Below are 27,262 nucleotides of genomic sequence, written 5' to 3' on the forward strand. Positions count from 1 at the left end.
CAACAACAATCAACAACAACAACAACATACCTAGTTTATTCCTACATAGTAAGGTTTGGGGAGGGTAGAGTGTATGCAGACCATACCACTACCTCAGGTGAAGTAGAGAGGTTGTTTCCGATAGACCCCCGATTTAGAACCGATAACAATATAACAAACACAAAAGCTAAGTGCAAAATAAACTAACACCTTTGACATCAGGTTTTGGGAGTTATAGCTGCATGTGTTGATTTTATCCTTGCCGCTTTTATTATATCTACGTAGTTCGGCTTCGTTCTAAAAGCCTTACCTTGGAGGTATATCTGTCTTTTTTCGTATGTATCAGTTTGGGTGGAAAGCTTACTTGTCAAGGTTTACCGCGGCAAGCCATCATGACTTATCGATTTTTGGATCGTGACATAGAGATACATAATACATTCCATAAAAGATACATTTTTTTATTTGTAAAGATACATAATTAGCTTCTGATACCATTTTTCCGATTATGGGTGTGTTGAGATATATAATTATCGAACCAACCGATAAATCGAACCGATAAAAATGTTATTGGTTTATTGTTATTGGGTTAATGGGTTTTTAATGATTTTATAAAAAAATTTATTGGGTTATTGGTTCGATTTTTTCTTATTGGGTTATTGGTTAAACCGATAACCCAATAAGAATATATATATATTTCTTTAATTTCTACAAATTAATAAACTTATTATTTCAATAATACAAACTCTTAATTTTTCCTAACAACATTTAGTCAAAACTTGAGAATTCTTGTAAATTAAAACACATTATGTAGGATTTTTGGTTGCAACTAAGATTTAACTTTTTTTTCATGTTAGTTACTATTATTTCTATTTTATGAGTATTTTCTTATCGATTAAATCGAAAACCGAACCGTTAAGGGCTTGAAACCGATAAATCAAAAATCGATAAAAAATATCTTATTAGTTTTGTTATTGGTATAGCATATTTAAAAATCGAAAACCGATAAACCGAACCTAGGATGCACACCCCTTATTGTATGGCCGAACTGGTCCTAAATCATCAGTGGTCCAAGCCCAAATCGTTCATCTAGTCCAAGCCCAACTAGGAGCCCTACTCGTCCCCGAAAATCTCTGCAGAAATTAACGACTACTACTACAAGTTTCTACCGGCGAAATTTGCAGCTAGGCTTTGAACAGCAGCTATGGAGGAGGCGAACCAAAATACAAACCCGAACCCGAACCCGAACCCGAACCCGAACCCGACTCCGAGCCCAACTCCGAACCCCGGCGAAGTTCCACCAAATGTGACTATTTACATCAACAACCTCAATGAAAAAATCAAGCTAGAAGGTACTCCGAATTTGTCTCCTATGTTTGCGAAAATCACTGTATGCATTTTTCGCTATGTGTTGATGTGTGGAATGAATGAATTTTGTAGAGTTGAAGAAATCACTGCACGCTGTGTTCTCACAGTTTGGCAAGATACTGGAGGTTTTAGCATTCAAAACCCTAAAGCATAAAGGACAAGCGTGGGTAGTGTTTGAGGAAGTTTCTTCTGCTAGCAATGCACTTCGACAGATGCAGGGTTTTCCTTTCTACGATAAACCTATGGTACTCATTTTGTGTTTCAAATCGTTGTTGTTTTAGAATTTTCATTACTGGAACTTAGCTCGTAACATGTCTTGCTGCATTTCTAGTGGACATAATAAATAATTAATTTTACTATCAATCCATCAACTACAACAACATAGCCAGTGTAATCCCACGAGTGTGGTCCGGGGAGGTTAAGATGTAAGCAGACCTTACTTCCACCTTTGCGGAGTAGAGAAGAGAGACTCTTCTCGATAAACCATCAGCTCAAAAGAAATGTAACCGGCACAAGAAAGTAAGAAAGAAACGTAGACAATGAAATAGCGATGTACAAAATAAGTGTAGCAACGGATATTAATACACATTAGAGGAAAAGAAACTACGCTATCCCTAAATTATAGTATTGGAAGTACGACAACTCTTATAGTACCTACTAATCTTCTACCCTAATCCTCAAACTCCATACTTTGCTATCTAAGATCATGTCCTGTCTAATCACCTCCCCTCCCCTGTTCGTCTTCGACCTACCTTTACTTCTCTTAACTCTTGCTACAGCCAACCTCTCACACCTCTTTATTCACACCTCCTCTTCACATGTAGGCACAATCCCAGTCTCACTTTCCTTATATTATTTGCCACAGTGGCTATTTCCACCTTTTCCCTTCAATTGTACCTCTCAAACTAGTGAGTTCAGCTATATGTAGGTTTATATTGATTGATTCATCGTAATGTAGTTAATTTTATGCTGGATGTGAATCTACCGTAATCTGCATGCTTCATCTTTATATGGACTTGGGACTCAATATAGTTTGTGAGCACAGGTGGAACTAAAGCAAATTAATTATTCTAATGTGACTATGTTTATCGAAAAAACTAATGATCTGTAGGATAGGTATCATAACCCATAAATGACCCTAGATACATATTGATTGCTCAAGCATTTAGGCATCTTACCTATGCTTAATTAGGGAATACTATTTTTCACGGGAGATCTTACTACTCCCTGTGTTTTATTTTATATGACACAATTTGACTCGGTACGAAGTTTAAGAAAGAAATGGAGAGTTTTGAAACTTATGGATTTAAAATCTTAAATATGCCATAACATTTGTGTCATTGTTAGACTTTTGAAACTTGTGGTCTTACGCGTGTCATATCACTTGTGTGTCTATAAAGCTTTTCATTAAGAGTGAAGTGAGAAGTTAAAATTAGATTGTTCCCACATATAAAGATGTCATTTTGTTGGAATGAACTAATAAGTAGTAACAGAAGGAGTACCACATTGATTGACTTTAGGGATGTGATGGATATCTGAGGTTTATTGTTCCCACATATAAAGATGTCATTTTGTTGGAATGAACTAATAAGTAGTAACAGAAGGAGTACCACATTGATTGACTTTAGGGATGTGATGGATATCTGAGGTTTAGCTGTTAGTAGTAATGATGAGGGTTCTTGTGGTCTTCAAATCAGTTGCGCCATATGGAAAGAAGAATTGAATTGCTTTTGGCATTGTAGTTTAAGCAAGCTAGTTGTAATACCCATATCACTAATAAATACTTTCACAAATTTGTCTAGAAACGGCCTGAACACCCTATTCATCAAGTCCATGAATGCAGCTGGAGCATTGGTTTACCTGAAAGGCATTACAAGGAACTCATAATGCCCTTATCGAGTTTTGAATGTTGTCTTAGATATATCTTCCCCTCTGATTCTAAGCTGATAATAACTAGATCGAAGATCAATCTTTGAAAAATGGACAACCTCTTGCAATTGATCAAACAATTCATCTATACGAGGCAACAAATACTTATTACGTATTGTTACCTTGTTCAGTTGCCTGTAGTCAATACACATTCTTAGAGGCCCATATTTTTTCTTTACGAACAAGACTGGTGCACCCCAATAGTGATCACTCAGTCTGATGAAACTCTTATCTAGCAAGTCCTGCAACTATTGTTTAAGCTCATTCAACTCTGCTGGTGCCATACGAAATGGGTTATAAATATTGGCATAGTGTCAGGTGCCAAATCAATATCGAAGTTTATCTCTCGTGTCGGAGGTAATCTTGGCGAATCCTCAGAAAATACATCAGAAAATTTCTTACAACAGGTAGCTCCTCCAAATTAAGTGTTCCTTCTCTAACATCACTTATCATAGCTAAGAGACCCATGCAACCCTTTTTCAATTGTCGTTGAGCCTTCATAAAAGATATAACTTTACCAACCTCTGGGACTTGACCCCCTTTTAATACAAAACTAGGTTCGTTGGGTATCTCAAACCAAACTATCTTTGCATGACAATCTACAGTAGCATAACAAGGAGATAACCAATCCATGCCCATCAATACATCAAAGTCAATCATATCTAGTACAGTCAAGTCAGCAAGAATATCCCTACCTTCTACTATAATCTGGCAATCATGATACACATACTCAACTAACAAAGATCTCCCACAGGAGTAGCAACAAGAAAAGGACAATTTAACATCTCTAGTTGTCTATCAAATCTCACAGCAAAGTATGAGGACACGTAAGAGTTGGTAGAACCCGGATCAATCAAAGCATATGCATCAAATGAACAGACCAACAAAAATATCTGCAAGCACTGCATTCGAGGCCTGAATCTTCTGTCTAGTAAATACAAAAACTCTCGACTGGCTTCCACCAACATTTTCTTGTGCCTGATTTCCAGCAACACGATCTTTATTACTTCGACCTCTATTTCCAGTACCTGTGGTATTATGAGTAGCCTGAAAAGGTGCAACTAACTGACCAAAACCTTGGCTAACATTTCTCGAAGGCTGAGGGCAATCCCTGATGCGATGCCCAACTGACCACACCGAAAACACTCTCTAGTCAAAACACGATACTAGTTCATATGTGATTTGCCACAAGTCTGGCAGGATGGAGTAGTGGCGTACCTCTGCCCAGAACTATGATATCCATAAGATGCTGAAGACCCGTGAGTACCTTGTCTAGGAGGTGGCTTGTATGCAGACTGTGAAACCGAATCTATCACTGTCTGATGGCCTTGTTGTTTTCTTTGATTTCTCACTCTGCGATTTGCACTTAAGTCACCACTAAAAGATCCCCCATCTTAGCCTTCTTACGAACATCATAAGCTGCTCGCTCCACACGACCTTTGTACTCAATTTTTCTAGCAAGATCAATTGCCTCATAATAGGTTAAAACTTTCATTTGTGGGGCTACTGTATTATAGAGATGAGCAACCTGCCCATTAACAAACCTCTGGACTCGAGTTGCTTCTGTGGACACCAAGTACGGAGCATATCTAACCAACTTGTAGAATTTGATATTATAAGTCGACACATCCATATCTGGAGTCTGGATTAATTTCGCAAATTGATCTGCATGTTTCTGCTTCTGTTTGTCAGGAAGAAAGTTATCCATGAGGAACTGAGTGAACTCATCCCATGTCAGTGGTACTGTTCTAGCAGGCCTTTCTAGCAATAATGTATCATACCATGTGTTTGCCATGTCCTCCAATTTGTACGATGCAAGCTCCACAACGCTCTCACTAGAACATCCTAGCGCACGCAGTGCCTTGAGCGTACCATCCAAAAAACTCGTGAGGATCCACTGAGCTATCTGAACTTATGAATTTTAGTGATTTCAACTTCAGGAACTCCTGCAAAGATACCTCTTTGTTTCCAAACTTGTAAGTCTGTACATGTGCCTGGAATTGTGGCTGTGGCTGTGCAGAATTATGTTGATCCACCCCCTTTTGTCTATCCAGTTGGTTGGCCAAGCCCTCTATGACTCTTTGCATGGAAGTAAGTGCCTCAACAGTACTACCCTCTTGTGAACAATTGACAAGGAAGAAAAAAAGGGGTTTGATCAGAGATTCCTTTTTGGGATTAAGGTAAATCTTTCTCTAGTTTTACCATGAGGTTCTGAAAAATTTATTCCAGTGACGAGTAAGTTGTAATTTTGCGATACAACAATTAGATGGGTTTAAGTTATACAAGTTTGATGTGGCTTGAGCATAGTGAGAATTCAACTGATTCAATTTGATTTGACATTAATCATACTGGGTAACGGAGATACTAACTGAATTAAGAAAACTCATTGAAAGAGTCATAGAGGGCTTGCTTCCATGGTACTGCTGAGGCACTTGCTTCCATACAAAGAGTCATAAAGGGCTTAGTCGACCAACTAGATTGACAAGAGGGGATTGGTCAACATAGTTATGCACAACCACAACCACAATTCCAGGCAACTGTACAGACTTACAAGTTTGGAAACAAAGAGGTATCTTTGCAGGAGTTCCCAAAGTTGAAATCACCAAAATTCACGGGTTTAGACTCCAGATATGGATGTGTTGACTTATAATATCAAATTCTGCAAGTTGGCTAGATATGCTCCGTATGTGGTGTCCACTGAAGCAGCTCGAGTCCAGAGGTTTGTTAATAGGCTGGTTGCTCGTCTCTATAATGCAGTAGCTCCACAGATGAAAGTTTTAACCTATTATGAAGCAATTGATCTTGCTAGAAAAATTGAGGACAATGGTCGTGTGGAGCAGGCAGCTTATGATGTTCGTAAGGCTAAGATGGGGTATCTTTTAGTGGTGACTTTAGTGCAAATCGTAGAGCGGGGAATCAGGAAACACAAACAAATTCAGTTTCACAGTCTGCATACAAGCCACCTTCTAGACAAGATATTCAGGGGTCTTTAGCATCTTATGGATATCGTAGTTCTGGGCAGATGTACGTCGCTACTCTATCCTACTAGACTTGCGGCAAATTACATATGAGCCAGTGTCGTGTTTTGACCGGAGAGTGTTTTCGGTGTGGTCAGTTGGGTAATCGGATTGCCCTCTCTCTCCGAGAAATGTTAGCCAAGGTTTTGGTCAGTTAGCTGCACCTTTTAGGCTACTCATAATACCACAGGTACTAGAAATATAGGTCGAGGTAATAGAGATTGTACTTACTAGACAAGAGGTTCAAGCCTCGAATGCAGTGGTTACAGGTATTCTTTCGTTTTGTTCATTTGATGCATATGCTTTGATTGATCCGGGTTCTACCCACTCTTATGTGTCCTCGTACTTTGCTGTGAGATTTGATAGACAACCAGAGATGTTAAATTGTCCTTTTCTTGTTGCTACTCTCGTGGGAGATTCTTTGTTAGTTGAGTATGTGTATCGTGATTGCTAGATTATAATAGAAGGTAGGATATTCTTGCTGACTTGACTGTATTTGATATGATTGACTTTGATGGGCATGGATTGGCTATCTCCTTGCTATGCTAATTGTAGATCGTCATGCAAAGATAGTTTGGTTTGAGATACCCAACGAACTTAGTTTGGTATTAAAAAGGGGTCAAATCCCAGAGGTTGGTGAAGTTATATCTTTTATGAAGGCTCAACGACTATTGGAAAAAGGTTGCATGGATTTCTTAGCTATGGTAAGTGACGTTAGAGAGGGAACACTTAATTTGGAGGAGCTACCTGTTGTAAGGAAATTTATGATGTATTTCCTGAGGATTTGCCAAGATTACCTCTAGTATGAGAGATAAACTTAGGTATTGATTTGGCACCTGACACTATGCCAATATCTATACCCCCATTTTGTATGACACCAGCAGAGTTAAAGGTGCTTAAACAACAGTTGCAGGACTTTCTAGATAAGATTTTCATCGGACCGAGTGTATCACCATGGGGTGCGCCAGTCATGTTCGTAAAGAAGAAATATGGGTCTCTAAGAATGTGTATATTACAGGCAGACCGGGTGTATCACCATGGGGTGCACCAGTCTTGCGAATGGGTTGTTGATGGTATTGGTTTGTAATGTTGTGAATTTGAGATAGGAAAAGTTTTTGGTCGGGGGAACTGTGCCCGATTTACCGTAGAATACCGACGAGGCTTGTTTTGGAGTTCTAACCTCCTTAGTGGCGGGCATGGTCCTAATTTGGGTCGTGACACTAGTAGATTAGCTTAATTGAATAGATATGGATAGTGAGGATTTATATGGTATTATAGTCCATTGCAACTTCCTTGGGATTGGATTCTTTTCATAACCTCAATACATTTTGTATGCATATACTAGAATAGCTTGGTAAAATTCCCAGTTTATGTCCGATTTGAAGCGATCTCAATTGTTACCTCATTATTCCTCAAAGGAGTTGGAGCATGTTTGTCGTAATCTAGCAAACAAATAGACAATATTTATCATGCAAAGAATGTTGTCTCGATCATAAATTATTTGGGATTGGCTACAAGAATCCTTTGTATTTCCTATTTGTCTAAGTTTCTAGTAGCTTAAATAATTTGTTGTTAAAGAATAGTTTTGCTAAACTAGATGCTCCTTGAATATTACAATTATTGTGTACTTAGATACAAGTTTCTGACCTGATTGGGTAACTCCTGATAGTCACCAAACCTGTCACGCTTTTGATTTAAGATATTTGATATTTTAACACTTCTGATTCAAGATATTTGATCTGTTAGAGTGATTGACTGATAAGGGCATATTAGTTAGTTCTTTAGCTAATGAGGATAAGGCTAAGATGCGGCATGACCAAGTGGCAAGGTTAGCCATTTTAGTCTTGTTATTTGGAGGTAGATGGAGGAGATATAAAAATTATGTTGATTTAGAAGATTCTATGTTTTAATAGCTCAGGTATATTATTATAATTAGCCATCTCTCTATGAATTCTTGGATCTGCCTTCGGACGTCTGTCTTCATTTTCTACAAAATGTATATAGAACGTATGATGTGATGACCCAAATTAGAGACATCAATGGGTTAGGAAAACCCATTTTTCTCGTACCAACTCCAGTGCAACTCCCATTACAGGTCTATTAATGGAAGAGTAACAGCAACAACTAATGCTTATTCCATATAGTTGAGTATTTTCTATATAATTGCTTTCGTTGTGTTGTGTCCTAGCTAAGTCCCAATTGATTATGTGAGGTTATAGGTCTTTTCGTCTATACAAGTTTAGCACATTCTGTCAATGTGTTTTTCGCATCCTCGGTCAGATGTCTTCCGTTTTGTTCTTGTCTGATATTCATGTATATAGTAGTTCATAGATGGGAGAATGGACTCAGAATAGATAATTGCAGTCATAATCTTCTTTGAACTTTTAATTGATTCAATAAACAACTGTATATCCTAGTCTCTCTACTTCGTATGAGGTAGTGGTCTGGACTGCGTACACTTTATCCTCCCCAGACCCCACTCTATGGGAATATACACTGGGTATGTTGTAGTTGTTGTATATCCTAATCTCAGAGATTGGTTAAGACAATCCTTGTCAAAGATATTTCGACCTGGAAATTGTTTTTGTCATCATTCAAATGAGGATATTCTGAAATATACATGCTGCTTTAGCATCATGTGAGCTGGAATTTGCAAATTATACATCCTTCACTTTCAGTTGTCGTACTAGATGCATATTCTACTCGTCACTTGAGTTTAAATGCAGCGCTACTCCTACACTTACATGTTACCATTTTTACGGGTTCTTTTCTGAAACTAGTAACTACCATTTTACAGGGTTTAGGTGGCCACCTTTTGTTTGTGGTTCTTGCATGCGCATGCTATGTTCATATGTTGATTACTCAACGCAAAATTAATGTTGTTTTTAGATACTTAATGAGGTTGGGGTTTCATACCTGGAGTCACTTTTTTAGATCCTAAATTAAACCTCTTTACCTCAGTTATGTCTTAAAACGCCATTTTGATAGCTACTGTTATATGTTTTATTGGTATACTATAGATTGGTTACATTGTTATTTTGATAAGCATATTCGTCTGTCAGAGAATACAATATGCAAAGACGAAATCTGATGTTGTAGCAAAAGCTGATGGCACTTTTGTTCCCAGAGAAAAAAGAAAGAGGCAAGATGATAAAGGTAAGTTCTTTCATTTGAAAATTTTCGAGTTCCAATATACGTTTGAACCCATAGAGAAGGTTGGACAATACAGCTAAAATGTGTTACTTCACAAAATTTTCTGCATACTGTATACTTTAAGCTATATATAGTAATAGGGAGATAAATTTTACACTCCCAACTTCTGTGGCTGTGATTAGCATCCCTGTTCTCCCTCCTTACAACCCACCCTCACCCCCCAAATAAAAAAGAACAGCAGAAAGTACTTACCTGCCTATTGCAAAATTTTTAGCTATTTTTTACTGTGATCGTGCAGGGAGAAAGAAAAAGGACCAGCAAGATGCTAATCAAACTGGAATGGGTCTGAATCCTGCGTATGCTGGTGCTTATGGTGCAGCACCACCTGTAAGAATTTTCCCTTATTTTCAGTGACTTCGTTGAGTTTCTGTTTTCTGCTCCTTATATATTGAATTAGTGGGATTGTATTATCTTTTGTCCTGTCACTATGCACTACACGACGTTAATCAGGTGATGTTATGTAGATTAATTTTGAAAGATGTCTAATTTTTCCAATTAATCATACAACACATTTCTTGGGATGAAAGAAATCGTGAGCAATACTTGAAAGTGCTCCTTGGTGCATGGAAAGTGGCAGTTGTGTACTTGGAATTAGGATGGAGAGAAATCTCTGGTGTAAATCTTGTTTAATTAGTTGTAGCTGGGTTCTTGAGTAGCTTGCTATTTGTCTTTCATTTTGGTGGAATCTTGAGGCACTGATTTAATTTGGTACGGGAATACCCTTCTTGTGCACATAGGTTAAAATGTAGTCAATTTAGTGCTTCTTCCTGATTATAGATGCTTTTTACAAGAAACTTCCTAAAACGTAAACTTTTTTCCCTTTGCCAAATGCTGCAGTTCTCACAGATGCCATACATGGGTGGAGCTAAAGCTGCAGTACCCGAGGCTCCTGCTCCTCCAAATAGCATACTCTTTGTGCAGAATCTACCTCATCAGTCTACTCCAATGATGCTTCAAATGCTCTTCTGCCAATATCCAGGCTTCAAGGAAGTTAGGATGGTTGAAGCAAAGCCAGGAATTGCTTTCATAGAATATGGAGATGAGATGCAATCAACTGTTGCTATGCAAGCACTGCAAGGATTCAAAATTACCGCCGACAATCCCATGTTAATCACTTATGCAAAGAAATAGATAGACTATATTTTAGCAGCTGTCTGTAGAATTAACATTATCTTTCACTAGGATTTGGGTGTTGCAATTTTAAGCTTATGATCCTTGGATAGGTAAATTTACCCGTGTATTTGTTGTGTAGTAGCACCGTACCACAGCTCCTTTTTGGTTTGGAATATTATGCTTTTATGAATTTCCTCATGCACCTTGTAATTTTGATTTGCTTCTATAGCCCACTTACCATTTTCAAGAAAGTATCGAAACAGGAAAAAAGTTCTCAACTTTAGTCTAACTAGGAGCTAATGGTTGATGAGAGAAACAAGTGTACGCAAATGACTTTCGAGATTTATGAGGATTTTTGTGCACACTTAATTAAGCTGATAATTAGTTTTTGACAAGTTGCCCGTTTCTTACGAAAACAAGACTACGAATTGCCCAATTGAGCAGTGACACTTAACCGGTTGTCCAATATCTGGATCTGGCGCAACGAAACAAAAATAAAAAAGAGGATGAAGTGGAAAAATTGATTTGAACTTTGAAGAACGGGAAAAGGCTATTTATAGAAATTGCTGAAGTATTTGGCGCCTTTGTCACAGGCTTATTTTTCACTGCATGCCCATGTGGCGCCTATAGTTTCCCTGGCTATAGACTAGCCTTCCTCATTTCTCAGGTCCTTAACACGTTCTTGTGCCTGTGGGGAACTTGCCTTAGAGGCTTGCCCCCTTTGGTGCCGCTCTATCATTGTCGACTGACATGACCGATGTATAAGCAACTCTTATGGCGCACCTTCATATGTTGGATCTAGCCCATATGCACTTGCAGGGAAGGCTACAAACATACTTGTCTCTTGCTTGGGCCTGAGCATCGCTATCACGTGCACAGTCATATTCTCAAGCTTGACAGTCGCCTCGTGCATGTGCACTTGGCCTTTGCTTCGCTCGAGTAGGATAACCTTTAATCCTTGGCCTTGATCTCAAGCGTCTTCCTTAAACACGCCTTCTTATGTCATATGGCATAGCCAAACATAGCCCACACAACTTGCATTCAACTTGCAGAACACAGAGTCGCCCCACGAGTGTGCGTCTAAGCCAGCAGACCCTTGTTCACTTGGTTGAACCTTTGTCGAGCTCACAAGTTAGCTCATGAGTCTCTAGGGAGAGTATCTCAATTGTTCTATGTTCCCTAAATGGCTAATAGGCTAAAAAATGATCCTAAATGCCATTACCTAAAGGGAAATATTCCTTCATCGCCATCCTCATCATGGTGGGTTACAAAAACTCCTTTTCATCTCTAAAACATCGCCAATTACCTTGAGTTAAGATCTTTGGGGTAATCCGGTTTGTATCACCTATTTATTGAAACAATTAGTGTTTAAGCACCTCAAGTCTTCACTCGTTGCTTTCTACCTGAAACTAATTATCGCGATGATAACCATGTGTCCAAATCACTAGGTAACTTTGTCTACTAAGACTAGAATAGATGAGAGAAATATTTTTGTCTTTGTTGGAATTTAAACTTAAGACCTCGTGGTTCTCAACCGCTTCATTAATCACTAGGTTAGACTGTTAAGTGCAAGCTTAGTTCCAACTGAACTTATACTGATAAAGGCAAAACTTCATTTCAGAACCTACAAATTGTATCGCAAAATGCCTAATTTTAGTTCCTAGGGTGCAAAAACTTGAATAGTAGGACACTTTCCTTCTTAAGCCCACATAATGTACAACCCGACCCGTCAAAATTTGGACTCACGGCACTCTTTGTTAAATAGATCTTTTTAAGTTTATTTTTTAATTAAATGAATCATAATTTTTTTATTTAGGGAGATGACCCATTTCAGAGACAGATAGGACAATAGATATATAGATAGATTGATTATCAATTCGATAGGTTTATTATTTATCTGACAGATATATAGACAGATCAATTATCAATCCGACAGATCAATTATCGATCCGACTTATATATAAACAGATTGATTATCAATCTGACAAATGAAAATTAAAAATAAATTATTTTGCTAATTGAAAACTTGAAAAGAAAATATCATTTTGCTAATTGAAAACTTGAATAGCATTAATGGCCAAATTTTCTCGACTCGCACTCCAACCCTTTCCCGCTTTTCTTCCACATTCCAGCAACACAACAATCCTCCAAAACTTCTAAAAATCAAAATTCAATACAAACACACACACTCTCTCTCTTTCTTCAGTTAATTAGTATTAATTATAAAACAATTCAATTCAATTCACCTTTACCAATTTTGTTCAACAATTATGCTGCACGAACTCTTACTGGCCCTCTTAGGTTACACGGGAGATCTCATCATCGACGTTAGAGAACAACAAGAACAAACCGGGACCCACATTCCCTTATCACCAGATGCACCCATTTCTCATCAACACACTTTTAAGCTTGCTCCTGATATCTCCTTCATTCAACCCAGTGAAAGGTTTGCTATTTATTGTCCCTTTTTTATTTTTCTTCCTCTTCTATGTAAATAAATAACTGGTAAAGTTGTTGCACGTTTCTAGGAGTTCACGGGTTCAATTGTGGAAATAGCTTCTTGCAGAAATGTAGGGTATAATAAACACTTGTGATCCGGCCCTTCCCTGGGCTGTGGCTGCCTTTTTATCTTTTTTCTATTCGAGTAATGTAATTCATTTTTAGTCCATTTAAGAGATGTGTACCTCAATTTATTGTCTTCTCGTCTTCTATGTTACCCTACCAACAATTGAATAATTTTTTCTGACTTTGTTTTTCTATTTGCATAAATGCAATTCAATTTTAGTCCGTTTAGAGATTTGTAACCTCAATAGATGGTGTAAGTACCCAACCTTAAGCTTGCCCTTGATTTATCTTTCATCCCACCCGCTGAAAGGCTTGCTATTTATTGTGTCTTTTATATTTTTATGTTACCGTACTTACTCCACCCTTACACCTTGGAGTAATTGGTAAAGTTGTTGTCATGTGACCAGGAGGTCATGGGTTCAAACCTTGAAAACAGCCTCCGGCAAAAATGCAAGGTAAGGCTGCATACAATATACCCTTGTGGTAGGGCCCTTTCCTGCGCATAACGGGAGCTGTAGTGCACCGGGCTGCCCTTTTTTTTGTTACTGTACTTACTCCACCCTTACGCTATCAAAAAAGTAAAAAAGACAACTTTTTTCTTTTTTAGAACTGTTTAGAGATGTGTATATTGGTAGAAAATGTAAAGAGGCTCTAGTGTTAGAACCCAAAATGGTCGAGTTTGCAATAAAACTAGTCCAAATGGAGGGAAATGGATAGTGAGGATTCATATAGCTAGACCAACAACAACAACAACATATCCAGTGAAATCCCCACAGGTATGCAAACCTTCCCCCTACCTCGTGGAGTTGTAAACATGGAAAAAGTTTGTTTCATTTTGATGGTTAATATATAAAACCTCACTGCTTTCGGAAATATCTGCATTCAAACCAATTATAACAATGTGGTTTTCTTCCTTTAGTTCATAAAATTGCTCCTACAATTTCTTGGGCCTTATTTATATAGCTTAGTTGTAAAGTGTAGGTGCTTCTTGTGGTTTTGGATTTAGGTGCAGGATGTCTTTGAGAGGATTATTGTCAAAGAAAGCATTAATTTCCTTTCAAATGGAATATTTAGAATCTTGGTGCATTTTTAAGCTGCCTTTGCTTATTTAGCTAAACAGTATGCAGCCACTTATCATTTAAACATATAAATGCTCTTATGGTAGCTAGGACCTTTGATGTATTACCTTTATAATATTTGGCTGTAACATATTGTGATTTTGGGTTTGGGTGTAGGGATGTCATTGAGAGGATTATTACTCTAGGATTTTACTACAGAGAGCTAGACCGCTTTGCAGCCAAGTCTCGTAATTTAAGTTGGATCAGGTCCCCGAATGAGTCACCTCTGTTGAGGACATCCCAACTATTAAAAGGGAAAACATCGAAGCACAGTGTGTACAGGAGGGCCATTGCGAATGGTATTGTTGAGGTGTTGTCAGTTTATAGGTCTGTTGTTCTACACATTGAGCAAAAGTTACTGTCTGATTCACTGCCTATCGTGGCAACACTTACTCAAGGCCTCAATAAGGTGGGTCATTTGTTTCCTCTATGTAATAGACTTTGTTTCGGTTCTTCTTTGCTTATGATCACATTATTGATGACTATTTGTCTACTGTGAAAAGAGGCAAGCAAAAGCAGAAATGTAGATCATCACTTTAATATGTTGTCATGGAATTCTGTATTTGAATCATAGACCCGTATGGCGATTGTTCTTTTTCGTTTGCTTAATTCAACAACAACAACAACAACAAACCCAGTGTATTCCCACCTAGTGGGGTCTGGGGGGGTAAGATGTACGCAGTCCATACCTCTACCTCTGATGAAGTAGAAACCGAAAGACCCCCGGCTCAAGGCACGAGATACCACACAAACACATAGTAAAGCACAGAAGCAGATTACATAACATAAATACGGCACCCATAAGGAATATAAAACAGAGAAAAGCAGAGAAAAGCACACAGATTCGTAATAAACATGGAACACTGAATACAGAATCATAACAGGAATAAAACCCCCACCAAGTAATTCCCTACACTAGCGACCCAAACTGGCCCTAATTCAATGATACTAAAAACTGGAGTGAGAAATTGTTAGATTGGCTGGTTTCTTTGACTGTATCAAGTCTTTTATGCATGTTTCTTCTGGTGCATAGCTCCTTGTTTCTTTATCCTAGTCAACCGTAAGTGCGCTTGGCTGATTTTAAAGTTTTCTGTTTTCCTTTTCTTTTTCTAGTAGCTTATCCCTTCTTTTTTTTTTTTTTGACAATGGTAACAAACTATATATAAATCATCAGCAAAAAAGCTGGAAGCCAAAATTACATCATTGAATCTACATCCAAAAGAGTAAAAACAATAGACTAACACTAAATCCTATCTCATCTTACAAGGATCCTAGGATGTCTACCATAGAAACTGGGTCATCTATATACTCCGAGCTACACCTATAGCAAAACTTATAATGCAGCTCATCTTTAACTTTTGAAGAGAGTTGTTTCCTTCAAAACACCTATAGTTTCTCTCTTTCCAAATGGTCCACCATATTACTGCCGGGACAATTCTCCATCTGCCTTTGTTAGTGCTACCACCACCCTCAGAATTCCAGCTATTTAGTGCCTTCCCTGTTCTTCCCGACATCGTCCACCTTATGCCTCTGAAGCTGGTAAAAAGATTCCAAAGCTGGCTGACCACTTTACAGTGAAGAAATAGATGATTAATTGTCTCTACATTATGTTCACAAAAAAAGCATCTTGAGCACATATGTTTGCCTTCTTCATTAGGTTCTCCTGAGTTAAAACAGCTTCCTTCACGACCAACCAAGTGAACATAGCTACTTTATATGGAATTTTTACTTTCAGCTTCCAAGGCAAAAAACTGATCTGAGACCCCATCTGATTCATGTCTTTATAGGCAGAACTTACAGTAAAAATAGTCTTGCATCAATCTTCTGTAGGTCAAGTTCCAGCCTTGATTTGACCACACATCATGTAAAGTAGAATTCTGTTGCTGATTTAAAATATATGTCAGGGAACAGTTGCTTAAGACTTCCATTTCCTAGCCAGTTATGCTTATCCCTTCTTACTGAACCTGCATTTCTCTGCTTTTCACTAAAATTTTATTAGTTCTTGACGTGGCACTTATTTTGTTCTCATCAAGGCTTGACACTGTTTCCTCAAGTTTCATATTATTCTTGTTGCCCATATTTTTCCATGCTTAATTTTCTTGGTCTTCCTACTTCAGTACATTCAATGAACTGGTGTTTGTTTCTTAAATGACCTACTAACATGTCTTATTTTAGTTCTTTGTTCTTTTGCCTCCTCTTTTTGAGTTGATTCTAGAGATTGAACGCGATAACATTTATGGTGGAAAGCTTCTCAACCTTTTACACAAACGTTGCCACTGTGGGGTTCCTGAATTACAGATATGCATTCAGAGGTGAGCATTTAAAAACTTTTATCAGATTTTTTTGCCGTCTCAACTCTCGGCTGTTTTTTTCCTTCTTTTTCTGTTTTATCTTTATTTTTTGTGGCTCATCTATTTGTCATGGTTGTTGCCATACTTCTCAAAAGTTGCTTACATGTCCAGTCTTTGAATACTACGCTAGCGGTTGTACAATTTTTATTTTCTTTCTGATAAGGCATGCCGGTGTCTACAGAGAGAATCACACATACTGGTGGGGCATTTTGTGAGAAATTTAAATTGATATCATTAGTCAAGCTTGGTCCTTTACTAGTACCTGTGTTAACGACTTAACCTATCTGCCCTGCCCCTTACTGGTGCTTGTATTGATTTATCAGTTTGTCTAACTCCACCCCCCTTCCAGAACATTACAAATTAAACGTAAAGGTGGAGTAACACTGTGTAATTAACTCTACTCATTTGATTGTTAGCGTCACTATGATGGAGGTAGGTGATCACTGTTTCTGTATACTCAAGAACTGATTTGGGAAAGCGATTTTGTCTAGATAAGTCGATCTGCTTAACTTTTTCTTTTTCTGAATATGATCAAGAACCTCGTGACTAAAATATGATCGAAGATAAGAGAGTTGAATTTAGGTTAGAGATTCTTTTGATAAATTAGTCGTTTGGAAGTGGAAAAGTGGCTTTCATTTACTGGTAATGAAAAAAAATATAAAAAACAAGAGTTTGTTTTTCAAAACCCCAATTGTGACACGTTCTCTCACACTTCACACCTCAACACACCCTTCTTATAGAGATAAACGCGCTTTCACATCTTCGTTATCCCAATGAGTGGGGAGAGGAAATGTTCCCATTTTGTTGAGGGTACTCCTGGGAACAGATCCAATGGAGACGGGTAGGGCCTGTAGCTGAAAGGATTAGAGCACGTGGCTATGAACCATGGCGTCGGGGGTTCGAATCCCTCCTCGCCCATAACCGGCCCAAAATGGAAATGCCGTTCCCTCTGAGAGTCGGAAAATCATGATCAGTATAGAGAACCAAAAATTTATACTCAAAGTGCTCACTTAATCGAGCAAACCAAAAAGTTAAAATAAAACAACACATTCTCTTTGAAAGTTGATTTAGTTTACTAGTCTCAGGAATTTTTTCAAAATAGCGCCTAAGAATTTTATGTATTCTTATTTTTATTTCTGTTATTGAGGATGCAAATGTTTTCTTTCCTTGCAAGAACGTAATCATCCCTTGGTTTCTTCTTCTTACAATTTAATTTGATAAAGTTGGAAAAGAAAAATTCTTGGTGTTATGTTGGTATCTCTGCTAGTATTGTGGATTATGAATAAAAAAATAATGATGGTTTTCCTCCTTACATGTGTTTCCTTTTTCTTTTCCCTGAAGCATAGGCTTCTATGGCATGGGCATCAGGTCATGTACAATCAGCTTGCTTCTTGGGCGGTTTATGGAATTCTTCATGATCCATATAAAGAATTCTACATCAGCAGGTAATCACTGAGAAGGGCGTCTTTAATTCAATTTGATAGTTTTAAGCTTCTTGCAGCATTCGGCAATCAATCAAATTTATTCATTAATAATGTTGGTCCATAGCTTGATGTGAACCGTTCAGTGTTTCAGTAGGTTCCCACAATACACATAGAACTTGTTACACTTTTCGGTACTGGAAGTTTGTCTGCAGCAACCACCTCATTCACAAGACTTCACCATGCATATAGAACTCATTTGTTTTTCTTGAATGACATGATTACATCATCAAGTCACATGAATGATTGCTTCTCCACTTAGATGGACCAAGCATGTTAGCAGTGCAGTCAGTCCACCTAACATTGCTCATCATTTTTTGTTACTTTTCACTATAATGTCCTAACTTTTCAAACAGTCATCTGTAACGTATCTAAATTCTAAGTAAGTTTTGTTTATGTTTTAGTCAGGATGACAAAGACTCTGAACAGGAATCAGCTCCACAGTTTCTTGAGAAACTGACGCGCTTGTCAGTCGCTGATACGTCTTTAAATGATTGGCACTTGGGGTTCCATATTTCCTTGGTATGCTTTGCGTTGTTGGTTCTATAATAGAAAGTACTCCCTCTATCCCAAAATTGGTTTCCTACTTTAGCTTTACTTATCAGTTTTACCAAAATTGTTGTCCACTTTCCTCAAAAGGAAGCTTTTCTCACACACTTCCTCAACATTTTCATTGAAAGTGGTATCATATTTACTGGGGAACTGATCCAGATTCTTTAAAAAGTTAATTTTATCTCCATTTCTGACCCCATTTCATCTTAATAATAGTGCCCAGTCTAAAGCTGGGATGAATGGAATATTTGCTATATCTTCTTGTGTTTCTTTTGGATATGTTATTGTGAATCTATGAATGCATTGCATTGAACAATATCTTGACTATCGCCCTTGTTAGATAGTGTTTGTTTCAGATCTAGAGATGGATTTCCTTAGATGTGTCCTTGGTATTACGCATGACATTGCTCTTTGTTGAAACAGTTGAGAGTCCCATTTAAAAGTTGATGTTACCAGGACGAGTATTTAGCATCTTGACCATTGAGAACTCTACTTTTCTTACATTTTGTCTTCTTTATGAAGTATATATGATGTTATCAATTTCAAGAAAAGGAAAATATATTAGTCCTGCTTCATATATTACTTCGGTGAATCTAGGAAGATACAACATTCATTAGTTTAATTGTGCAATGTGATCTATATTAGTTTCTTTCATGTATGCAACAATGTTCACTTGTTATTCAGGTGCAAATTCGAAGATCTTAACTATAACGTTCTCGTGAGAAATATCTGAAAGAAATATTAGTTTACCTTTGCAAATCTATTCATAATTGTTAAAACTGGTTTTCTGAATGAAGTTAGAAAAATGTTCTATTGCTCAGAAGAAAGGCGGTAGGTTGTTTTAGATATGAAACATAGGAATTTATTCTCTATATCAATCCTTGGATGAAGCAAGAGCTGACTAGAGGAAGATTTCTTTTCCTTTTACCGGAATTAAAACTGATTCAACAATAAAATCGTTGTATCATTGTTGAAATATGAGCCATTCTTCTTTCCGGCCTTACTTTATCACGTTTCCTGTTACTTTTGGTCCTCCGGTCCCTCGACCCTCCACCACTATGCATCCTCTTCCCCCTTCTCTGTTTGTCTGCTTCACGTGGAATGGAGCAGCTTTTGCCATCGACCTACTACTATACACCATTTAAGCTATTTGTACGCGCTCTCTCCATGCAGGATATGCTGCCGGAGTATATTACCTTGAATGTAGCAGAATCCATTCTTTTTGCAGGAAAAGCTGTTAGGGTTCTTCGCAATCCAAGTCCTGGTTTCCAATTTAAGGATAGTTCCTCTCATCAGCAGACACAAAGAGGATCTCAAAAGACCCAAGGATATACAACGACGATTTCTTTCCAGAATAACTCTTTGAATAATACCTTAATTGGAGAAGATTTACTCCCACAGGCAGAGGCAGATAAAATTGAATCTATGCTTCAAGACTTGAAGGTTTCTATTCAATAAGCTTGATCAGTCTTTTAGATTGATGTGGATGATGCTTTCTTCTTTGGTATATGTATTCAAAGCTTGAAACCTTTTTCAACCTGATCCTGATGGATTTCTCCCTTGTGAAGCTAAGTGCACATTCTATTTATTGTTTTGGCCTAAATTTAAAACTATCTCATATGTAGGAGTCGTCTGAATTCCACAAAAGATCATTCGAGAATGCCATTGACACAATAAAAACAGTTGCAGCCAGTCATCTGTGGCAGGTGCAATTGCATACTTTACCATATCTTCCCTTGCTGCAGATCATGCACTTACACGTCTTTCCTATTTGTAGCTTGTTGTTGTGCGTGCTGACTTAAATGGGCACCTAAAGGCTCTTAAAGACTATTTTCTCTTAGAAAAAGGTGATTTCTTCCAGGTAAAGGAAACTTTCTACAACTTATGTTTCACAGTGGTGTTTTTTTTTATACGGTAAGATTTTATTGAAGACAATATCAAGATGATACTGTGAGATTACAAGGGAAAGAGCTGGACTTGATTACATTAAAATCCTATACAATCTAGTAAGTCCAGCAGAATGAAAATCCAAAACAACATTTCCATCTTCCCAGAAGTACATGATATCCTGATGATGATTGCTTTATGTATTATTTTTTTTCTGTTCTTTTTTGGGGTAGTTTAGAGAGAAAGTTGCATACTTCAGTTAAAGATCAATACAGGGGAGCATTTTAGGTTTTTATACTAGTATTACAAATAATCTATGTGGCTACTGTTTTTATCTCCAAAGCTTAGGGTGTTTTAACCAAACCAAACACATGCTGGAGGTGCTTATAAAGGAAATATTAGTATCATCCAGATGATGCTGAATATTTCTTGATAATGATCTTTGTAATTGTACGATATAAATCAAATTCTTTCCTGGTGTAAAATATATCATCTACAAAACATAAACTACCTGTGTATATTAATAGGAAGCAACTAAATTAGCAATTTCATCGGTAGATAAACTTATATATGCTAGTGGGTTTTCCTCCTATATTCTATTGGTGGAAAGGACAAGCACTAATTAATGCAACATAAGTAGAGCTAAGCTTTTATGTCGTGTCTCAGTTGTATTTAGCTTGCATTTGCTGTAAAGATGTGTGAGAAGTAAGTGTAGGTTACTCATGAAATGGCACAATGAGTTAGTACTATTCAATTTAAGCAATACGTATTTTCTTCACATCTATATGAAGAACATGTGCTTTTTGAAAGCTGTTCCTTCTAACAATTTGTGCTAGTAAAGTTTTGTTCCTACAGTAGTATTGACAAAAGGTATTTCTGACAGAGTTTCCTTGAGGAGAGTCGCCAGCTGATGCGTTTACCACCTCGCCAATCTACTGCAGAAGCTGATCTTATGGTCCCATTTCAACTAGTAGGTCTTTTACAGTACAATAATGCTTGATAAGTTGTCTATAAGAAGGCTATTGTGTTTTCCTAAATGCTTTCTTTAATTTTTGTCTATTTCCAACCAAATTTGGAGTGGAATGGCAGAGGCAGAATTTTCTTTGTCCAGTTGCTTCTTCTTTGCTCTTGGCATGGTCTTTGTCGTGGTGTTAATCTTTACAATTATCCAAGTCTTGAACTACCTATATTGCAGGCTGCTTTAAAGACCATAGGTGAAGAGGATAAATACTTTTCAAGGGTGTCTTTGCGGTAAGGTTATGGTTTGTTTTTTCTTATATTTAAAATGTATTAACATTTTATGTCACATTTTCTTTTCCTAATGCTAGGATGCCATCATTTGGAATCACTTTGAAACCCTCACCAGTTGATCTGTCCAAGGTAAAAGTGAATAAAGATGGAGACTCGGTGGGGCACCCAGATGCTTCTTTGGAGGTGTCTCTTGATGGATGGGATGGCATTTCCCTTGAATATTCTATTGACTGGCCATTGCAGCTGTTTGTTACGCCAGAAGTTCTATCCAAGTAATTCCTACAGCTGCCACGTACTCTATAGTCTTTTGATATTCAAATAGTGAACGTAGAAGAAGAAATCCTTTTTCTCTTATTTGAAAGATACTTTTGGGTATTTGTTTTTTCTGGTGGCATAATGTCCTCGCGCACTTTCAGAATATCTTCATTAGTAACAACCCACCAAAATAAAATGACGGTATGAACTAGAAGAATATATGGACATTGTTGTCAGCCAAAACCTTTAATAGCTACTCTTTTTTTATTAATTGCTATTTTGCTTTAGGTATCAAAGGATATTCCAGTATCTCCTCCGTCTTAAAAGGACACAAATGGAGTTGGAAAAATCATGGGCTTTTGCTATGCATCAAGATCATATTGACTTTGCTAAACTTCGAAATGACTCTAGAAAGTCATCTGTGTCCCAGCATCGAAGGCAACGCCTTAGACCAATGTGGCATGTTAGAGAGCACATGGCCTTCTTGATCAGAAATCTTCAATTCTATATTCAGGTAATCTCCTGTAAGATATCTTTGTGCATTCTGTCAGCTGAAAATAGACTTTTGAGGCAGAACTGGGCTTGTTTCCATGGACCTGCATAGGATTGAATATTGACCACTTTACTTTCGCATGCCCTGTCCTATAATAAAGAACTTTGATACCTTACAGCTTGCAAAAGCATGTCTGAGGTTGTTAGTTCCGACATATAATATAAATGTCACAAATTAACATTCCTCAAAGTTCAACATCATCTTAAACAACTTCACTAATGCATATCATATGAAAGAACATGTCATAGTCCACCACTAAAGTAGTGATTATATTTCTTAATCAGTAGCTGACGAAGCATTTGCTGAAGGTTCTCTGTTAGACAACCTTGAAAGTCTTGTTTCTTCATAGTCTTCCACTATAATGACTATGCAAAAACCTAGTTAACAAATTTAATTGCCAGGTTGATGTGATAGAATCTCAGTGGAACGTTTTGCAATCTCATATTCAGAATTCTCATGATTTCACGGAACTTGTGGGCTTTCATCAAGAGTAAGTAAATGAACATTTTAATGTGTATTATGCTGCCTATAACTGTTGAATAGTGATTGCAACTGCTGCTATTAGTGCCTTTTGGAATTTAAAATTTGTATGATTTAATTGAATGTTCTTCCTAGTTACTACACTAGACTTCCTAGTTCCCACTTGTGGGATTACACTGGGTATGTTATTGTTGTATATTTTTGTCTTCCTTTTTTAGGTGTATATTGTTAAAGATTATCACTGTAATTAGTTGTTGAAACATGAATTGCATCGATATCATTTTAATGAAATGGAGATACTGGAACGTGATCAATCATTACAAATCTGCACCCAAGGGTGTGACCTAGTGCTCAATGAAGTGGATTGAGAACCAGGAGTCTCAGATTCAAATCCCAGCAGAGATCCCATCTGTCCTAGCCTTGGGGGACAAATTTACTTGGTTCCTATTGCTAATGAGAGGTCACAGGTATCCCGTGAAATTAGTCAAGGTGTGGGCAAGCTGGCCTGGACACTACAAGTGTAAAAGAAAATCATTACGAATCTAAGCTATAGACTTGTTGTTTACTCTTTTATCTCTGGGACATTCTATTTCAGATATAGGCTCTGTGTGTTTTGAACTACTTTTTGCAGTGTGCAGACTGTTGTATAACCACTGTCATAATCTTTCACACAGAAGTAACAACAACAACAACAACAACAAACCCAGTGTATTCCCACTTTGTGGGGTCTGGGGGGGGTAAGATGTACGCAGTCCATACCTCTACCTCTGATGAAGTAGAAAGGCTGTTTCCGAAAGACCCCCGGCTCAAGTTACGAGATATCAAACAAACACATAGTACAGCACAGAAGCAGATGACATAACATAGATACTGCAGCCATAAGGAATATAAAACAGAGTAAAGCAGGAATGCAGGAATATAAAGCAGAGGAAAGCACACAGATTCGTAACAAACATAGAACACGGAACACGGAACAGAACATTGAATACGGAATCATACCAGGAATACACCCCCACCAATTACCTCCCTACATTAGCGACCCGAACAGGCCCTAATCCTCTGCCGTAATTCGCGTCTTCCAGACCTTCCTATCTAGGGTCATGTCCTCGGTAAGCTGTAACTGTTCCATGTCCCGCCTAATCACCTCACCCCAGTACTTCTTCGGTCTACCCCTACCCCGTCTAAAACCATCCAACGCTAGCCTCTCACACCTACGGACCGGGGCATCCATGCCCCTCCTCTTCACGTGTCCGAACCATCTCAATCGTGCTTCCCGCATCTTACACTCCACTGAAGTCACCCCAACCTTCTCCCGGATAGTCTCGTTCCGAGCTCTATCCCTTCGGGTCAGTCCACACATCCAGCGCAACATCCGCATTTCTGCCACCTTCATTCTTTGGGTGTGGGAGTTCTTAACTGGCCAACACTCCGCTCCATACAGCAAGGCCGGACGGACTACCACCCTATAGAATTTACCTTTAAGCTTGGGCGGCACCTTCTTATCACACAGCACCCCCGATGCAAGTTTCCACTTCATCCATCCCGCCCCGATACGGTGCGAGACATCCTCGTCAATCTCACCGTTACTCTGGATCACGGACCCGAGACATCCTCGTCAATTTATCTGCCAAATAAGTTAGAAATGTATCAAGAATTTTATTATGTACCTGAGAGATGAAATTACCGCTCCTTAAGCTCTCATCGTATTGAACTTCTAGTAGTTTTTCCAGTAACCCTTAGTTTTAACTGAAACAAGATTACTATGTTGTTGCTACTCATTTCTTGTGATTGCTGTGTGTTCTTTGATATAAAAGTTGCTGGACATTGGTTATTTTTCAGATACTTGGCCGCTCTGATTTCACAATCTTTCTTGGACATTGGTTCTGTCTCGAGAATTCTGGATGGAATAATGAAACTATGCTTGCAGTTCTGTTGGAAGATCGAAAATGACGAAAGCAATAGAACTACTAGTGAGCTGGAGCACATAGCTGAGGTACTATTGAGTTGATTCATCCTTCTAGTGTTTTCATTTTCTACTGATAGCCAACAATAACATGTTTAGATGATGATTAACGGCTGGTCCATTCAAATTCATCACTAAGAAAGAAGAATTTCCCATGCACAAATTGGTCAAAACACTTTGACCTTTGTTCACTGCCTCTGACGTTCTTCATATAAATATACTCTTAAATAGAAACCACAGCATCTTTTAATTGATGTCTTGGTCGCCTGTATCATTATCTAGCTTCTAACACTTGATTAACCCCCAACTTATCTGACTAATGAGTGCTGACAAAGATGTGGTGGCACCTTATTTTACTCGTCATCAAAATTATATCACGACAGAAAAATTAATCTCCTGCACTGGATTGTCAGTGGCATTTGTCCGTTGAAGAACTTATTACTTGTGGATAATGAAATCTTATATTACATCGGTACTTGAGTTTGATCTTTTTTTTTTTCCTCTATGGCCGTTGATCATTATTTTGAATTAGTTATTCTATTTGTTTTGGACTGGTTCCTGCCAGAGTACCTCTTATTTCTTATGACTTCTCAGGAGTTCAACAAAAAATCAAACTCCCTATACACAATACTCCGAAGTAGCAGGCTTGCAGGGAGCCAGAGAGCCCCGTTCCTTAGACAATTTCTTTTGAGACTCAATTTTAATTCCTTCTTTGAGGTAAATTTCTTTTGGAGTTGCGTCATGGGGACTTCATATTTCATTTGCTTATGTTATTTATTACTTCTTAAATTCATCAACAGGCAACTGCAAGAGGGGTGCTCAATGTTGTCAGCCCTCGCCCACCCGTATCTGTTCTGCAGTGACAATTTCTTCTTAAAGCCCACAACAATGTAGTTTGCTGTAACCCTTGCTTTGCCTGCCAGTTTTTTTTTTTTACTTCGCTCTGTGTGCGCGCTGTTAGAATTGAGGTATAGTTGATTGATTATTTGAACGACTGTTATAAGCAGTAAGGGCATCTTGCCACCTTTCCCTTCAATGTTAACCAATCCCTTGCAGTATGTACAAATTACAATGTAATGGAGAAGAGAAGTAAAGGTTTTCATAGTAAGGGTTAGGTTAGCAAAAGATTTCTAATGCGTTTCCACGCCCCTTTGAGACCCCAAAAAATGGACAAATTCCTTTACTTAGAAGCTGATTTTTTTCTTTTTGGAAATCGGTAACTTTACTAAGAAGATGATTTTCTTTTTTGAAACCAGTAACTTTACTTAGAACCTGAAATTGCACACACTAGAGGGCATTTACCTCCAAATGGGTGTGTGTGAAATAGTAAACATGCACATGGCAGATCAATTTCCATGGTGCCATCTCTTATTTCATGTCTTTTTAATTTTCAATGACTACTGTTTTGGAGTTTGTTATGTGATGTGATGATTTGTGTGTTCATGTAATCGATAATGTGGTATCAAGATTTTCAACTTTGGATAAGTGGAATGATACGATCGGTCAAGATCATGTTGTTTATTGGAAATTGAGGGGAAAACAACATTAATTAATTTCTATATTGAAGAAAGTGGAAAGGGAAATGTTGGTTTTGGAAATAAGGAATGTAATTTATCCACTTAAAGAGGATGCAAATTGTAATATTTGCAAATCCAAAAAAAAAATCATGCAAATGACCTTATTTTGTATCGAAGTTCTTGTCATGCAATTCCCCCCCAAAATAAGAAGAAATTTGTGCTATACACCACGTTGAAACATCTTATGGTATGCTATGGACGATTGTTCAAATTGTAATGGTAAATTTAAACTCGAAACATAGGATTATGCGCGCTAAACTCTTATTTTGATTGAGTTCACCAAATTTCCACCTCCTATATTATGCGATCATAATAGCTTACTGTTGCTATGCCAGGATAAAAGGTCCCTCAACAAACTCGAAACTCTTTAACAATCTTTTTGTTTTACTACTGGGGGTTGATTCTGAAGTCAAAACTCCCCCAAAAAAGTATTTTACTTTTGGTTTAGATTTGAAAACCTTTCTTATCCAACAACCAGAGAATACAATTTCCAACTTATGACCTCTACCAACCCCTGTAGGTCCCAAGTGCCCTGCCCAAATTTGTACACAAAATTAGGTTGGAAATGTAAACAAAGCTACAACTAAACTGCGACAAATTGCTGATAGCAGCC

At 37.8% G+C, this 27,262-nt stretch overlaps 2 protein-coding genes across 6 annotated transcripts; both read left to right on the plus strand.

The window, feature by feature from the left end:
* The first annotated feature begins 1,043 nt into the window (after positions 1–1,043).
* LOC107864040 (U1 small nuclear ribonucleoprotein A) lies at positions 1,044–10,814 on the plus strand. Its single transcript, XM_016710296.2, has 5 exons — positions 1,044–1,328; positions 1,417–1,589; positions 9,353–9,446; positions 9,742–9,830; positions 10,341–10,814. The coding sequence occupies exons 1-5, from the start codon at positions 1,181–1,183 to the stop codon at positions 10,632–10,634; spliced, it is 798 nt and encodes a 265-aa protein (XP_016565782.1). The 5' UTR covers positions 1,044–1,180; the 3' UTR covers positions 10,635–10,814.
* A 1,861-nt stretch (positions 10,815–12,675) lies between these two features.
* On the plus strand, positions 12,676–26,197 carry LOC107864039 (gamma-tubulin complex component 4). Of its 5 annotated transcripts, none has more exons than XM_016710292.2 (16): positions 12,676–13,062; positions 14,417–14,708; positions 16,475–16,611; positions 17,997–18,095; positions 18,536–18,653; positions 19,857–20,126; positions 20,309–20,389; positions 20,461–20,544; positions 21,454–21,540; positions 21,766–21,821; positions 21,899–22,093; positions 22,365–22,590; positions 23,031–23,119; positions 24,949–25,102; positions 25,667–25,789; positions 25,873–26,197. In XM_016710292.2, the coding sequence occupies exons 1-16, from the start codon at positions 12,887–12,889 to the stop codon at positions 25,933–25,935; spliced, it is 2,250 nt and encodes a 749-aa protein (XP_016565778.1). In that variant the 5' UTR covers positions 12,676–12,886; the 3' UTR covers positions 25,936–26,197. The 5 variants fall into 5 exon arrangements, with proteins under 5 accessions (XP_016565778.1, XP_016565779.1, XP_047265187.1 ...); XM_016710293.2 differs by having other exon boundaries at positions 12,702–13,062; positions 22,374–22,590; XM_047409232.1 differs by lacking the exon at positions 19,857–20,126 and having other exon boundaries at positions 12,703–13,062.
* Positions 26,198–27,262: the final 1,065 nt, after the last annotated feature.

This window comes from Capsicum annuum, chromosome 3 (assembly GCF_002878395.1).
Source record: "Capsicum annuum cultivar UCD-10X-F1 chromosome 3, UCD10Xv1.1, whole genome shotgun sequence".
NCBI lineage: Eukaryota > Viridiplantae > Streptophyta > Magnoliopsida > Solanales > Solanaceae > Capsicum > Capsicum annuum.

Bases quoted from the DNA above. Each gene is read 5' to 3' on its own strand.
- LOC107864040 (XM_016710296.2), top strand. From the start codon at position 1,181: ATGGAGGAGGCGAACCAAAATACAAACCCGAACCCGAACCCGAACCCG. The intron at 1,329-1,416 runs GTACTCCGAATT...TGAATTTTGTAG, and splicing joins TGAAAAAATCAAGCTAGAAG to AGTTGAAGAAATCACTGCAC. The intron at 9,831-10,340 runs GTAAGAATTTTC...CAAATGCTGCAG, and splicing joins CTTATGGTGCAGCACCACCT to TTCTCACAGATGCCATACAT.
- LOC107864039 (XM_016710292.2), top strand. From the start codon at position 12,887: ATGCTGCACGAACTCTTACTGGCCCTCTTAGGTTACACGGGAGATCTC. The intron at 18,654-19,856 runs GTATGCTTTGCG...CTCTCCATGCAG, and splicing joins TGGGGTTCCATATTTCCTTG to GATATGCTGCCGGAGTATAT. The intron at 25,103-25,666 runs GTACTATTGAGT...ATGACTTCTCAG, and splicing joins AGCTGGAGCACATAGCTGAG to GAGTTCAACAAAAAATCAAA.